At 39.3% G+C, this 16,640-nt stretch overlaps 1 protein-coding gene across 2 annotated transcripts in view; it reads left to right on the top strand.

Annotated features, from left to right (window-relative positions):
- PATL1 (PAT1 homolog 1, processing body mRNA decay factor) overlaps positions 1–16,640 on the top strand; it is a 38,274-nt gene that overhangs the window by 13,625 nt on the left and 8,009 nt on the right. For both annotated transcript variants that reach the window (XM_081239763.1, XM_081239764.1), the window contains 8 exons: positions 174–394; positions 1,784–1,873; positions 10,885–11,065; positions 11,578–11,701; positions 12,198–12,295; positions 12,741–12,800; positions 13,838–13,986; positions 15,634–15,793. In XM_081239763.1, the coding sequence (XP_081095889.1) occupies positions 174–394; positions 1,784–1,873; positions 10,885–11,065; positions 11,578–11,701; positions 12,198–12,295; positions 12,741–12,800; positions 13,838–13,986; positions 15,634–15,793 (1,083 nt within the window). The remainder of the gene's footprint in view (positions 1–173; positions 395–1,783; positions 1,874–10,884; positions 11,066–11,577; positions 11,702–12,197; positions 12,296–12,740; positions 12,801–13,837; positions 13,987–15,633; positions 15,794–16,640) is intronic.

Raw genomic sequence — 16,640 nt, 5'->3', positions numbered from 1 at the left:
AGGTTCACTAGCTGATATCCCCCTTTTTTGCTGTTAATCAGTCACTGCCGCCTCTTATTTTTTCCTTTACTTTCTCAAACAAAGTTACTGATGGACGCAGTATTCACTTTTCTGTGGATAAAAGTAAGGGGACTTGCTGATCAACTGAATCTAAGATCTTGTCCCTCTTGTAGCTACAGCCTGGACGGATGTCTCCCAGCCAGTTTGCACGGGTCCCTGGATTTGTTGGTAGTCCACTTGCTGCCATGAATCCCAAGTTGCTGCAAGGGCGAGTTGGGCAGATGCTTCCCCCAGCACCAGGCTTCCGTGCCTTCTTTAGTGCTCCAGCCCCTGCTACACCGTCTCCTCCTCAGCAGCACCCTCCTGGCCCAGGGCCTCACCTGCAAAACCTACGGTACACAAAACAAATGCCTCCATTTATCCATTGTCATCTAAGTCTCTTGATCATTGACGTTTAGTGATGTAACACAGAAGTCTGTTGATATTTGCAAGTGATACATTTTGAGATGTTATTTGATCCTCAAGTTGCCAAACACAGAAATGTTTGACAGTCTCCAGTCTTTCTTATGAATCACATTTCCCTCCAGTCACATGCTTCCTGTGTACATTTGCACATTACTAATCACCTTTTTTATTTCTCCTGAAGTTTCTTATGTCTCACTTATTTTACAAACACACACATACTTACATATGCACTAAGTGTTTGTCATTTAACAAGAATTATCATATACTAAGGAACAGAGAGGAAGTTCCCTGGCGGTCCAATGGTTAGGATTCGGTGCTTTCACTGCCGTGACCTGGGTTCAGTGCCTGGTCGGGGAACTAAGATCCTGCAAGCTGCACGGCTCAGCCAAAAAAAAACCCAAAAAGGGAACAGAGATATAGATGTTGAGTTGTCAGCTAATCTCAGTGCTAGCTAGTTGCTTGCTTCCACTGTGATTTTATAACAAGAGGGGTTTAAGTTCCTGCTTCAGTGAAATTGTGTTTTATTACATATCGTATTGTATCAGTTAGGATTCTCCAGAGCAGCAGAACCAGTAGGATATAGATAAATAAGTAAAGAAGGGATTTACTGTAAGGAATTGGCTTGCATGATTGTGGGGCTGGCAAGTCCAAAATTCATAGGGCAGGCCAGCAGCCTGGACATTTTGGTAGGAGTTGAGGTTGCAACCTTGAGTCTGAATTTATAGGGCAGGTGGGAAGGCTGGAAATTCAGTCAGGATTTCCGTGTTCTAGTCTTGAGGCAAAATTCCTTCGCTGGGAAACATGTTTTCCTTTCAACTGATTGGGCAAGACCCAACCACGTTATCGAGGGCCATCTCTTTTTTCCTTCAGGTCAACTAATTGTAAATGATAATCGCATCTACAAAATACCTTCACAGCAACATCTAGATGAGTGATTGTCCAAACAACTGGCTACCTTAGCCAAGTTGGTATAAAATTAACTATCACACATATATGTTTCAATGTCATTCCCAAACACTTGAAACTAAGTACATTAAATCTGTTAGAGACTTCTCTTCAACAGGAGCAAAAAAAAAAAAGAATTAAACTGCTTTACTGCTGATTCATTCTAATTTTATGATTGTCCTCTTAGGAGGTGAGAATTGGCTTTTGTGGAAGACATAAAAATACAGTGGTGTCTTCCTACTGAAAGATCTTAGAATAGACTTTAGCATTCCCTTGGGTGAACCTGTATGAAGTAATCCTGTACTGACCATATTGTTAAAAACTTCAAGTCATCAGGATGACAGAATTGCACATCTTTTCCCGTTTTGCTTAGATCACAGGCCCCAGTGTTTAGACCAGACACAACGCACCTTCATCCACAGCACCGTCGACTCTTGCATCAGAGACAGCAACAGAATAGAAAGTAAGTACTTATCCTACTCCTTTGTGGTTTCTTAATTTAGCTTTCATTTTTGACTGATGTAGTTTACTTTTTAAGTAAATCTAATCAGTATTGCACTTATTGTAACTGGTTAAGTCAGATCATATATGCTGTTATTTTATGTTTTCAATGCACAGATTCTTTTTTTTTGAATTTTTGAATTTTACTTATTTTTTATACAGCAGGCTCTTATTAGTATATATTTTATACATATTAGTGTGTATATGTCAATCCCAATCTCCCAATTCATCTCGCCACCACCACCCTTCCCCGCCACTTTCCCCCCTTGGTGTCCTTGTCCATATGTTTGTTCTTTACATCTGTGTGTCTATTTCTGCCCTGCAAACTGGTTCATCTGTACCATTTTTCTAGGTTCCGCATATATGCATTAACATACGATACTTGTTTTTCTGACTTACTTCACTCTGTATGACAGTCTCTAGATCCATCCACGTCTCTAAAATGACCCAATTTCATTCCTTTTTATGGCTGAGTAATACTCCATTGTATATATGTACCACATCTTCTATATCCATTCGTCTGTCGATGGGCATTTAGGTTGCTTCCATGACCTGGCTATTGTAAATAGTGCTGCAATGAACATTGGGGTGCATGTGTCCTTTTTTTTTTTTTTTTTTTTTGCGGTACGCGGGCCTACTCACTGTTGTGGCCTCTCCCGTTGCGGAGCGCAGGCTCAGCGGCCATGGCTCATGGGCCCAGCCGCTCTGCGGCATGTGGGATCTTCCCAGTCCGGGGCACGAACCCGTGTCCCCTGCATCGGCAGGCGGACTCTCAACCACTGCGCTACCAGGGAAGCCCTGCATGTGTCTTTTTGAATTATGGTTTTCTCTGGGTATATACCCAGTAGTGGGATTGCTGGATCATATGGTAATTCTATTTTTAGTTTTTTAAGAAATCTCCGTACTGTTCTCCATAGTGGCTGTATCAATTTACATTCCCACCAACAGTGCAAGAGGGTTCCCTTTTCTCCACGCCCTCTCCAGCATTTGTTGTTTGTAGATTTTCTGATGATGCCCTTTCTAACTGGTGTGAGGTGATACCTCATTGTAGTTTTGATTTGCATTTCTGTCATAATTAGTTATGTTGAGCAGCTTTTCATGTGCTTCTTGGCCATCTGTATGTCTTTGGAGAAATGTCTGTTTAGGTCTTCTGACCATTTTTGGATTGGGTTTTTTTAATATTGAGCTGCATGAGCTGTTTATATATTTTGGAGATTAATCCTTTGTCCATTGATTTGTTTGCAGATACTTTCTCCCATTCTGAGGGTTGTCTTTTCGTCTTGTTTGTAGTTTCCTTTGCTGTGCAAAAGCTTTGAAGTTTCATTAGGTCCCATTTGTGTATTTTTGTTTTTATTTCCATTAGGAGGTGGATCAGAAAAGATCTTGCCGTGATTCATGTCAAAGAGCGTTCTTCCTACGTTTTCCTCTAAGAGTTTTATAGTGTCCAGTCTTACATTTAGGTGTCTAATCCATTTTGAGTTTATTTTTGTTTATGGTGTTAGGGAGTGTTCTAATTTCATTCTTTTACGTGTAACCATCCAGTTTTCCAAGCACCACTTATTGAAGGGACTGTCTTTTGTCCATTGTCATAGATTAGTGCGTGGGTTTATCTCTGGGCTTTCTATCCTGTTGCATTGATCTATGTTTCTGTTTTTGTGCCAGTACCATATTGTCTTGATTACTGTAGCTTTGTAGTATAGTCTGAAGTCAGGGAGCCTGATTCCTCCAGCTCCATTTTTCTTTCTCAAGATTGATTTGGCTGTTCGGGGTCTTTTGTGTTTATGTACAAATTGTGAGATTTTTTGTTCTAGTTCTGTGAAAAATGCCATTGGTAATTTGATAGGTATTGCATTGAATCTGTAGATTGCTTTGGGTAGTATAGTCATTTTCACAATATTGATTCTTCCAGTCCAAGAACATGGTATATCTCTCCATCTGTTTGTGTCATCTTGGATTTCTTTCATCAGTGTCTTACAGTTTTCTGAGTACAAGTCTTACAAGTCTTTTACCTCCTTAGGTAGGTTTATTCCTAGGCGTTTTATTCCTTTTGTGTGATGGTAAATGGGATTGTTTCCTTAATTTCTCTTTCTGATCTTTCATTGTTAGTGTATAGGAATGCAGGAGGTTTCTGTGCATTAATTTTGTATCCTGCAACCTTACCAAATTCATGGATTAGTTCTAGTAGTTTTCTGGTAGCGTCTTTAGGATTTTCTACATATAGTATCATGTCGTTGGGACCAGTGACAGTTTTACTTTTTCTTTTCCAATTTGTATTCCTTTTATTTCTTTTTCTTCCCTGATTGCTTTGGCTAGGACTTCCAATACTGTGCTGAATAATAGTGGCGAGAGTGGACATCCTTGTCTTGTTCCTGATCTTAGAGGAAATGCTTTCAGATTTTCACCATTGAGAACGATGTTTGCTGTAGGTTTGTCGCATATGGCATTTATTATGTTGGGGTAGGTTCCTTCTGTGCTCACTTTCTGGAGACTTTTTATCATAAATGAGTATTGAATTTTCTCAAATGCTTTTTCTGCATCTATTGAGATGAGCATATGGTTTTTATTCTTTAATTTGTTAATATGGTGTATCATGTTGATTGTTCTGCATATATTGAAGAATCCTGCATCCCTGAGATAAATCCCACTTGATCATGGTGTATGATCCTTTTAATGTGTTGTTGGATTCTGTTTCCTAGTATTTTGTGGAGGATTTTTGCATCTATATTCATCAGTGATATTGGTCTGTAATTTTCTTTTTTTTTAGTATCTTTGATTTCGGTATCAGGGTGATGGTGGCCTCATAGAATGAGTTTGGGAGTGTTCCTTCCTCTGCAGTTTTTTGGAAGAGTTTGAGAAGGATGCGTGTTAGCTCTTCTCTAAATGTTTGATAGAATTCACCTGTGAAGCCATCCGGTCCTGGATTTTTGTTTGTTGGAAGTTTTTTTTTTTCTTTTTTTTTTGCGGTACGTGGGCCTCTCACTGTTGTGACCTCTCCCGTTGTGGAGCACAGGCTCCGGACGCGCAAGCTCAGCAGCCATGGCTCACGGGCCCAGCCGCTCCGTGGCACGTGGGATCTTCCCGGACCAGGGCACCAACCCATGTCCCCTCATCGGCAGGTGGACTCTCAACCACTGCGCCACCAGGGAAGCCCTGTTGGAAGATTCTTAAACACGGTTTCAATTTCGTTCCTTGTGATTGGTCTGTTCATATTTTCTATTTCTTCCTCGTTCAGTCTTGGAAGGTTATACATTTCTAAGAATTTGTCCATTTCTTCCAGGTTGTCCATTTTATTGGCATAGAGTTGCTTGTAGTAGTCTCTTAGGATGCTTTGTATTTCTGCAGTGTCTACTGTAACTTCTCCTTTTTCATTTCTAATTTTATTGATTTGAGTCCTCTCCCTCATTTGCTTGATGAGTCTGGCTAAAAGTTTGTCAATTTTGTTTATCTTCTCAAAGAACCAGCTTTTAGTTTTATTGATCTTTCCTACTGTTTTCTTTGTTTCTATTTCATTTATTTCTGCTCTGATCTTTATGATTTCTTTCCTTCTGCCATCTTTGGGTTTTGTTTGTTCTTCTTTCTCTGGCTCCTTTAGGTGTAAGGTTAGATTGTTTACTTGAGATTTTTCTTGTTTCTTGTGGTAGGCTTATTGTATTGCTATAAACTTCCCTACTAGAACTGCTTTTGCTGCATCCCATGGGTTTTCGATCGTCGTGTTTTCATTGTAATTTGTCTCTAGGTATTTTTTTATTTCCTCTTTGATTTCTTTAGTGATCTCTTGGGTTTTTAGTAACGTATTGTTTAGCCTCCATGTGTTTGCGTTTTTTATGTTTTTTTCCCTGTAATTGGTTTCTAATCTCATAGGGTTGTGGTCGGAAAAGATGTTTGATATGATTTCAATTTTCATAAATTTACCGAGGCTTGAGTTGTGACCCAAGATGTATCTATCCTGGATATTGTTCCATGTGCACTTGAGAAGAAAGTGTAATCTGCTGTTTTGGGATGGATTGTCCTATAAATATCAATTAAATCTATCTGGTCTGTTGTGTCATTTAAAGCTTGTGTTTCCATACTAATTTTCTGTCTGGATGGTCTGTCCATTGGTGTAATTGGGGTGTTAAAGTCCCCCACTATTATTGTGTTACTATCGATTTCCTCTTTTATATCTGTTAGCATTTGCCTTATGTATTGAGGTACTCCTGTGTTGGGTGCATATATATTTATAATTTTTATATCTTCTTCTTTGAGTGATCTCTTGATCATTATGTAGTGTCCTTCGTTGTCTCTTGTAACATTCTTTATTTTAAAGTCTATTTTATCTGATATGAGTATTGCTACTCCAGCTTTCTTTTGGATTCCATTTGCATGGAATATCTTTTTCCATCCCCTCACTTTCAGTCTGTATGTGTCCCTAGGTCTGAAGTGGGTCTCTTGTAGACAGCATATATATGGGTCTTGTTTTTGTATCCATTCAGCGAGCCTGTGTCTTTTGGTGGGAGCATTTAGTCCATTTACGTTTAAGGTAATTATTGATATGTATGTTCCTATGACCATTTTCTTAATTGTTATGGGTTTGTTTTTGTAGGTCCTTTTCTTCTCTTTTGATTCCCACTTAGAGAAGTTCCTTTAGCATTTGTTGTAGAGCTGGTTTGGTGGTGCTGAATTCTCTTAGCTTTTGCTTGTCTGTAAAGCTTTTGTTTTCTCCATCGAATCTGAATGAGATCCTTGCCAGGTAGAGTAATCTTGGTTGTAGATTCTTGTCTTTCATCACTTGAAATATATCATGCCACTCCCTTCTGGCTTGTAGAGTTTCTGCTGAGAAATCAGCTGTTAACCTTATGGGAGTTCCCTTGTATGTTATTTGTCATTTTTCCCTTGCTGCTTTCAATAATTTTTCTTTAATTTTTGTCAATTTGATTACTATGTGTCTCGGCATGTTTCTCCTTGGGTTTATCCTGACTGGGACTCTCTGCGCTTCCTGGACTTGGGTGGCTATTTCCTTTCCCATGTTAGGGACGTTTTTGCCTATAATCTCTTCAGATAATCTTTTCATCTCGGGTCCTTTCTCTCTCTCTCCTTCTGGGACCCCTAATGCAATTGTTGGTGCATTTAATGTTGTCCCAGAGGTCTCTTAGGCTGTCTTCATTTCTTTTCATTCTTTTTTTCTTTATTCTGTTCCGCAGCAGTGAATTCCACCATTCTGTGTTCCAGGTCACTTATCCTTTCTTCTGCCTCAGTTATTCTGCTATTGATTCCTTCCGTTGTATTTTTCATTTCAGTTTTTGTATTGTTCATGTCTGTTTGTTCTTTAATTCTTCCAGGTGTTTGTTCTTTAATGCTTCTAGGTCTGTGTTAAACATTTCTTGCATCTTCTCAATCTTTGCCTCCATTCTTTTTCCGAGGTCCTGGATCATCTTCACTGTCATTATTCTGAATTCTTTTTCTGGAAGGTTGCCTATCTCCACTTCATTTAGTTGTTTTTCTGGGGGTTTATCTTGTTCCTTCATCTGGAACAAAGTCCTCTGCCTTTTCATTTTGTCTATCTTTCTGTGAATGTGGTTTTCCTTCCACAGGTTGCAGAATTGTAGTTCTTCTTGCTTCTGCTGTCTGCCCTCTGGTGGATGAGGCTATCCAAGAGGCTTGTGCAAGTTTCCTGATGGGAGGGACTGGTGGTGGGTAGAGCTGGCTATTGTTCTGGTGGACAGAGCTCAGTAAAACTTTAATCCAGTTGTCTGCTGATGGGTGGGGCTGGGTTCCCTCCCTGTTGGTTGTTTGGCTTGAGGCCACCCAGCACTGGAGCCTACCCACTCTTTGGTGGGGCTAATGGTGGACTCTGGGAGGGCTCACGCCGAGGAGTACTTCCCAGAACTTCTGCTGCCAGTGTCCTTGTTCCTATGGTGAGCCACAGTCACCTCCAGCCTCTGCAGGAGACCCGCCAGCACCAGCAGGTAGGTCTGGTTCAGTCTCCTATGGAGGTCACTGCTCCTTCCCCTGGGTCCCAATGCACACACTACTTTGTGTGTGCCCTCCAAGAGTGGAATCTCTGTTTGCCCCAGTCCTGCCAAAGTCCTGCAATCAAATCCCACTAGCCTTCAAAGTCTGATTCTCTGGGAATTCCCCCTCCCGTTGCCAGACCCTCAGGTTGGGAAGCCTTATGTGGGGCTCAGAACCTTCACTCCGGTGGGTGGACTTCTGTGGTATAAGTGTTCTCCAGTTTGTGAGTCACCCACCCAGCAGTTATGGGATTTGATCTTACTGTGATTGTGCCCCTCCTACCATCTCATTGCAGCTTCTCCTTTGTCTTTGGATGTGGGGTATCTTTTTTGGTGAGTTCCAGTGTCTTCCTGTCGATGATTGTTCAGCAGTTAGTTGTGATTCCGGTGCTCTCACAAGAGGGAGTGTCCTCCATCCACTTCCACCTTCCAAAAACCGGAGCCCTGAACTTTAAATTATGTTATTAGATTCAGTAGCTGCCTGCATACCAGTGCACAAGCTTTAAATGACAAGAGCTTATCAACTTATTTCCAAGTTACTATAATTCTGAAAAACAATTTAGATCTGGGGGGTGGGGAATCAGCATTTTATATTCACGGCTTACCAGGTTCTTTCCATACTTTTAATTACCTTTTGTTGACCATCTCAGCTCAGACATAATCTTGAATATAGCCTCTAGCATTACATATGGGTCTTATGTAAAGCCAACAGTCACTCTTTATCTTTGCCTCTGTTTAATCCTCATTCAAATACATATTTATATATGTGACCTCAGCTGTGTACCAGGCACTATAGTCAGTTTGGGGGATTGAAAGAAGAACAAGACATATCAAACCCTTGCCTTCATGGAGCTTATATTCTATCACCATTCTTATATATAAAATAAGAGAATTAAACATAATTTTGAGGGTTTTTTCAACCTTTCATTTTATGGTTCTTTGTGTGTAATTTACTTTTTCTTTCAAAAAAGTTCCAGAATATTTTTTTCAGGGGAAAAAAACCAATTTGGACTCTTAAGATACAAAAAGTACAAACCATTAAGGAAAAGATTAATACATTTGACTGTTAAAATATGAAACTTGTTGTGCCTGCAGTTAACATTATGGTATTATGTACTTCAGAATTTAAGAGTGTGGATCTCATGTTAAGTGTTCTTACCACCACCAAAAAAAGAGAAAGAAAGGGACACAAGGAGTAGGTGTTGGATATGTCTGTTACTTTGTTTATGGTGATGATAACACAAATGTTTGCATATGTCCAAACTTACCAATTTGTACACATTAAATATGTGCAGTTCTTTGTATATCAGTTATCACTTAATAAAGCAGTTTAAAATATTTTAATAAAATTGCAAAAATATATTAAACTTCTGTGTAACAAAAGGCATCAAACACAAACATGTAATTTTCAATAGAGAAAACCTACATGGCTCATAAAAATGAAAAGATTTTTCAAATTCACTTGTAATCAGAAGAGTGCAAATTAGATAACCATTTTATATCCTCAGGCAAAACGTGAAGTGTCTCAACTGTCATTGTTGGCAGGAATGGTGTGCACAGCCTTTTGAGAGAGAATTTGGCAATAAATACTAAGGTTGATAATGTGGATGCACTGCATCCTAGCAGTTCTACTTTTCAGTATATACCTGTGTATATTATCATCAACCTGGATAAATATGAAAGGCATAGTGTTGAATGAGAAACAAGGAGCAGAACTGTATGTCTAATGTTGAATAAGAAACAAGGAGCAGAACTGTATGTCTAGTGCCAGTTATGTAAAATGGAGTAACTGTATAATATTTAAAGGTAGATGTACAAGTAAAAAAAGTATAAAAACATTTCATGGAGGTTGCATAACAAAGTCAGGATAGTGGTTCCTATAGGAAGGCAGGGAAGGTGGAAACCATGATCTGGAGGGTATAGGTGGGCCTTCAACTGTAAATGTCACACGGTATTATTTTAATATTACTTTTTAAAAGTCTGAAGCAAATTTGACCAAATACTTTTTTTTTCATTAAGTCTAGATGGTGAGTAAATGGATCTTTTTAAAAAATAGTATTTGCTGGGGCTTCCCTGGTGGCACAGTGGTTCAGAGTCCGCCTGCCGATGCGGGGGACGCGGGTTCGTGCCCCGGTCCGGGAGGATCCCGCATGCTGCGGAGTGGCTGGGCCCGTGAGCCATGGCCGCTGGGCCTGGGTGTCCGGAGCCTGTGCTCCGCAGCGGGAGAGGCCACAGCAGTGAGAGGCCCGCATACAGCAAAATAAATAAATAAATAAATAAATAAATAAAAATAGTATTTGCTGGGCTTTTCTATATGTTTGAGGTATTTCATGATTTTCATCAAGTTTTTTTAAAAGTATATAGACTTGGGGTCAAATGGGCATGTGTTCAAAATCTCTCACTCTGCTGCCTGGTGTCCTGCTTTAGGCAAGCTACTTGATCTCTTTTGGCCTCGGCTTGTTGTCTTAAGTGGAGAAAATAAATCTACCTTATTACCTCATAGGGTGATGGTGGGGCTTATACAAAAGTCCATAGGTGAGGGCTTCCCTGGTGGCGCAGTGGTTGAGAGTCCGCCTGCTGATGCAGGGGACACGGGTTCGTGCCCTGGTCCGGGAAGATCCCACATGCTGCGGAGCGGCTGGGCCCGTGAGCCATGGCCGCTGAGCCTGCGCTTCTGGAGCCTGTGCTCCACAACGGGATAGGCCACAACAGTGAGAGGCCTGCGTACCGCAAAAAAAAAAGGTCCATAGGTGAAAGTGCTTAGCTTATGGTAAGGCAGTTGGATCGTAGTTTTATTTCCTTAATTATGCATTGCACAGCTCTTTCCTTTCAAATTCTGTTAAGATTCGATTCTTTTTCACTCCTCTTTTAACAAAAGCAAAGGGGGACCTTTTTTTCAATTGGCCTGGTTTACTCCAGTGCTGTTACAAGGCATAATTCATGTATCCACTTGGAGTGAATGTGGCATATATTTCTTTTTCAGTCAGCATCGGAATCTCAATGGTGCAGGAGAAAGAGGAAGTCACCGGAGCAGTCATCAGGATCATCTCCGAAAGGATCCATATGCCAATCTCATGTTGCAGCGAGAAAAAGATTGGGTCTCTAAAATCCAGATGGTGCAGCTGCAAAGCACTGATCCCTACCTGGATGATTTTTATTACCAGGTAAGTACTCTGTGCTAGTTTTGAGGATAATAGTTTAGTCCCTTACCCTGGTGAAGGTACTCATTTAAATATTGGTAGAATTAAATGTTGATAGGATTTTCTTTTGAGGTTAGTCTTCAAGTGGATAAGAATTGACTAAGCAACTTCTGTCCTCTTTTCAAGCTGAAGAACCTGTCACACTATTCACTCAAAGGTTTGGCATATATGCCTTTTATTTCTTACCTACGGAAGCTCTCAGACCAATATTTTCAAATCTTTTCGGCATCAATAATCTGGTTCTTGCAATGAAGAATATTGGCAGTCTAACTTTAAAGATATTTCCATTGATGATTATTTTGAAGGCTGGAATTTTTTGATAAAGTAAATTCATAGCAATCTAACAAAAATTAAAGATCAATATATTTAGAGAGTACAAGTAGTGTTGCTACCACTAGTATAAGTTAATTATTTCATGATAAAGAAAAACCATATTCTGTGCTTGTTGCAACTGAAATCATCTCCTCATGTGGTAGAATTATTTTGAAAAACTGGAGAAACTGTCAGCTGCTGAAGAAGTGCAAGGTGATGGCCCAAAAAAGGAGCGCACCAAGCTCATTACCCCTCAGGTGGCCAAACTGGAGCACGCCTATAAGCCAGGTGAGGTCCTTATCCCCACAGCCCTAATGGAGAGATGTGGTGCTGCTGATAGGATAGAATAAAAGTAACTGCTGATAGGATAGAATAAAAGTAACTGTATAGATGATTGGATAGAGATGTTTGAAACTGATGTATAAAGTATCATTGTCCTTGACAAATGCACAGGTCAGCCTTATTCAAGCATGGAGTGAATGGTTTGACAGATAGCCTTTTAGATCCTTTTCTACTTGAGATTCCATGACTTTTTAAAACCTGTTATAATTTCTAGTATCCATAAAATAGATAAGGGGGAAATACTTCAGATTTTTATTTATTATTACAACCAAAAAAATGGGAAAGGATAGATGTTGATAAGAGATTGCTTTAGATAATACATAGATTTTTGTAGTAAATTGTTAGACTCTGTGTAAAGAATATAGACTATAAAGATCTTCTCTGAAAGCTGTCTGCCTGCATTTCTGAGTTTTTATTTGTTGGAATTTTTTTGTCCCTGCAGTGCAGTTTGAGGGCTCTTTGGGAAAGCTTACTGTCTCTAGTGTGAATAATCCCCGAAAAATGATTGATGCTGTTGTGACATCTCGGAGTGAGGATGATGTAAGTGTCTGTAGAATTGTGTGTTTAAAAGAGTCTGGGTCATCACCACTTCTTTGGGGGTCAGTGGATTGGAATCCTAAGGCAGCCACGCAGGACCAGGGTGGCAGGAGCCTTTGAACTAGGTCACTCTGGCCGCAGGCAACATCAGCTATTGACTCCAGTTTTTAAAACTATGATTTTCTCTGTGTTTTAAGATTTTCCTATGATATCTTCATCTTCCACTGCATTGTGCAATTACCTTTTGCCTATCTGTGAATTCAGTTTATGTGTGGGTTGATTCAGTCAACTCTATGACCTTTGTCCACATTAGTTTTGTTTTAGAGTATTAACTTTCAAAGAGTCAATATTCTCAAAGTATTGTTACAAATGGAATTACCTATGTGCCAGTAAATTATTTTTAACATGGGTAAAGAGTTCACATTGAATAGTCTTTGTCTTTTTTTAGGAGACAAAAGAAAAACAGGTTCGGGACAAAAGACGAAAAACCCTTGTCATAATTGAGAAGGTAAGTTTTAGAATTTGTTACTGTAGTTAGTTTCAAATAAGGAACTATTAAATGTATGTGTACTCAACAATGGGAAAGTAAACAATCAGTTAGTGTTCCATGATTTTAATTAATGGATATATTTGTGTAAAGTGCTGTTGTGTACAGGGCACACTAGAAAGGAATGTGGTATACCTCACCTATGGCCTCATGAAAAGAACACTGCAATTAGAAGTCCTGGGTTTTTATCCAAGCTTGTTCAGTTAACAACTGTGGATGTTTTGGGGCAGGTCACCTTCCTAAGAAAATGAGAATAAAAATTACACTGTTCTGCCTATGAATTAATTCAGGTCTATTCAATCAGCTCACATATATTTATTGGACATTCCCTGGGTGCTGGGCACTGTCCTGGGTTCTAAGGAAAATCAGGTAATATATAAGCAGTTAGTGTTAAAGCATAAATACATATTGCAAGGCATAGAGCATAGGGGTTAGGAGCACAGACCCTGGAAACAGTCTACAAATCATGTCTTCTCCATTTCTCAGAGCTGTGACTTGAGGCAAGTTATTTAACCTTTCTGTGCTGTCCTCAGTTTCTTTATCTTTAAAAATGAAAACAGTAAGAGTCTCTTTCTCACTGGGCTGTGGTGAGTTAATATTCAGTAAATGAGTACTTGCAAAGTGTTTAGAGCAATATGCCTGGCACCCAGTAGTAAAATGAGCTGTGACCATTTTTATTAATATGAGGCATTACTTGGAGCAGTGGTACACATTGTTTATCTTATAGTGCTGTTGCTGCTGCTGGAGAATTTGGAAAGTGTGTAATCATTTCACTGTCTGCCTTCTGAATTAGAGGTCAAGGAGGTACAGGGAATGATGTTCGAAGAATTTTTTTAAGTTATTTCACTATGTTTTTCTGGGTTTAAAAGAGCACTTTTTTCCTCTCAATCTTATTACAATGTGCTCTCACTCTTTTGTCTTTATCTGGTATTCCTAAACTGTGAAGTTGTTTATCTAATACTCTGAGCTTGCTGAGGCCTGCTTTGTCTCTCACTTAGACCTATAGCTTACTCCTTGATGTGGAGGATTATGAAAGGCGTTACCTCCTAAGTCTGGAAGAAGAGCGACCTGCCCTGATGGATGAAAGAAAGCACAAAATTTGTAGCATGTATGACAACTTAAGGGGGAAATTGCCTGGACAGGAGAGGTAAGAGTAGTGTACTTTGGTAAAAACATAGACTAGCTAGACTCCTTCCTCTGCTACATTGAACTTTATATGTTCTACCCTTTGGATATCCTTCCTTACCATCTCAGTAGGCTCAAAGTCTTTCCTTTTGGCCTCAAATGCCACTTCATATAAAACATTTCACAATTCTTTCCAGCCAGGAAAAAAATCTATTTATCCTGAATTCATTTTTTCAGCAAGTACCTGTTCAGGTATCTGCTAGGAACTGTGCTGGGCACTGGAGATACAGTGGGGAGCATTATTTAGCTTGTGTTGTTGAGCTTACAGATTGCATCTGGTTTATGCTTACTAATGTTCAACCTTGTGATCTTTATGTATTTTCTTTCCTACTAGGAGGGAAAGTATTAACACTTAACACTTCCTTGGGATTTCCATACAATACTTATTTGCTATGGAAACCAGTTGGTTTTCCAGTGGAGACTAAGCTCCTTAATATAACTTCTCTATATCTCTCTCATCTCTCTCCCACCCAGTATCTGGAACAGAATCTTGCTAATGGTAAATGTTCTATAAATCACAATATTTATTTGATGAATGCAAGAGGACTGTGTCTCCTAATCACTCCCTTTCTCTTTGCCCATTCAAGAGAATTGATGATTCTTCTAAGCCAGGATATACGCAAAACAGAACTTCAAAAAAGGACCTTCTTTTCGACACACCTTTTCTGGAGTCGGGCTGACAGGGAACTGGTTGAATAAATTTGGGTTTATCCATAGATTTGACTGTTATGCAGCCATTAAAATGTATGTAGTTAAAGTATCATTTATTGCCGTAGAAAAGTGTTCACAAGAAGTTGTTGAGTAAAAAAGTCAAGTAACAAAGCCATATAAATTATATGGACCCTTTCTTTTAAATGAAAGATAAAAATATACAATAGACAGCAAAAATGTCTTCAAAATGATAACACTAATAAATTATCTCTGAGATTATGAATATTTTATTCCTTTTTTCTTATATATATTTTCAGATTTTGCTGTTTTACCCATGTCATTTGTGTAGTTACTTAAAAGTTAATAAAGGAAATTAATGCATATAGTTTGATCAATTCTTTAACATACAATTTTTGAAATGATTTTCAGTATTTATGAAACGAAGAATTACTTTTTTTTTTTTTTTATTCTTTGAGACTATACCAAAACTCCACAGTGGCTTCTTTATTTATTTATTTTTGGCTGCATTGGGTCTTCGTTGCCGCGTGAGGGCTTCCTCTAGTTGCGGCGAGCAGGGCTACTCTTTGTTGCAGTGCGCGGGCTTCTCATTGCGGTGGCTTCTCTTGTTGCAGAGCACGGGCTCTAGGCGCGCGGGCTTCAGTAGTTGTGGCGCACAGGCTTAGTTACTCCGTGACATGGGGATCCTCCCGGGCCAGGGCTCGAACCTGTGTCCCCTGCATTGGCAGGCGGATTCTTAACCACTGCACCATCAGAGAAGCCCCGAAGAATTACTTTTTATTATTTGGTTGAGAGTTGGAGAAGTAATTCTATTTTGTAGTACAGATAATTGTAGAGTGAAAATAAATGCAGTGTATTCACTCAGTAACATGTAAGAGGAAAAAAGGGATTTTTTACATTGTTCTTGCTGACCTGAGTTAGCATTTTTCTTTCCCTGCAGGCCCAGTGATGACCACTTTGTACAGATCATGTGCATCAGAAAAGGGAAGAGAATGGTTGCCCGTATTCTTCCTTTCCTCTCCACAGAGCAAGCGGCTGACATTCTCATGACAACAGCCAGGAACCTCCCTTTCCTTATCAAGAAGGATGCACAAGATGAGGTGATCCACCATGTGTGGGACATCTTTCCTTTGGGTCTTCATAGTTGATAAGATTTCTAGAATCCAGATGTCTTTTTGTCCCCTTTTCCCTTTTGTATTCTTTTATCTTTGGCAGAGTGATATGATTATTTAAAGCAAAAACTTTACTCCAGGCCTGTATTTTTAATGTCACTTTTTATCCAACAGACCATGTTCCTAAACAGGAGGAAAGCAGTAATTCCGTCTTACTTGAAGTAGTTGTAAAAGCTGTGGTCTGTGTCAGAATTGCTTGGGAAGCAGATAATTCAGCCCTACGCCAATCTTGCTGAATCAGAATTTACAGAGAGACGATCGGGGCTTCTGGGTTTATAACAACATCCCCAGCTGAATCTGATGCTCACTAAATTTGCAACTTATGATCTTGGTTACTTTGTTGGATATTAAGTATCATTCATTGGGCTGTTATTAGTACCTAACATTGACTTGTAGACTTAGTTGGATGGTGTCCCACAGGAATTGGGCCAGTGCTTTTAAATGATTTTATCTAACCTAAACTGGGCTGGAATTTGAAACATGATTATCAAGTTTATAAGTTAACTCTTGGTAAGAATTGCTCTCTGCTTATGCGTGTCGTAATACTTGAAAGATTAGCACAATTTAAAAGAGTCTTAGAATTTCAAAACAAGGAATTGATAAGGTTAGCACAAAGGGCTAGTATTACTAAATGTGAGACTCAGAATAATAGAATTTATGAGCGTGAACCTGAAAGATGTGAAAATTATTCCTTCTGAAATGATAATAGAATTGAAAGAATTTCTTCATTCAGCAAATATTTATTGAACACTTCTATGTACCAGGCACTGTTTAG

This window comes from Mesoplodon bidens (genome assembly GCF_964165515.1).
Source record: "Mesoplodon bidens genome assembly, chromosome: 7".
NCBI classification, from domain to species: Eukaryota; Metazoa; Chordata; class Mammalia; order Artiodactyla; family Ziphiidae; genus Mesoplodon; species Mesoplodon bidens.
Note: the sequence above shows the minus strand (reverse complement) of the source record. Positions and strands in the feature narration are given on the sequence as shown.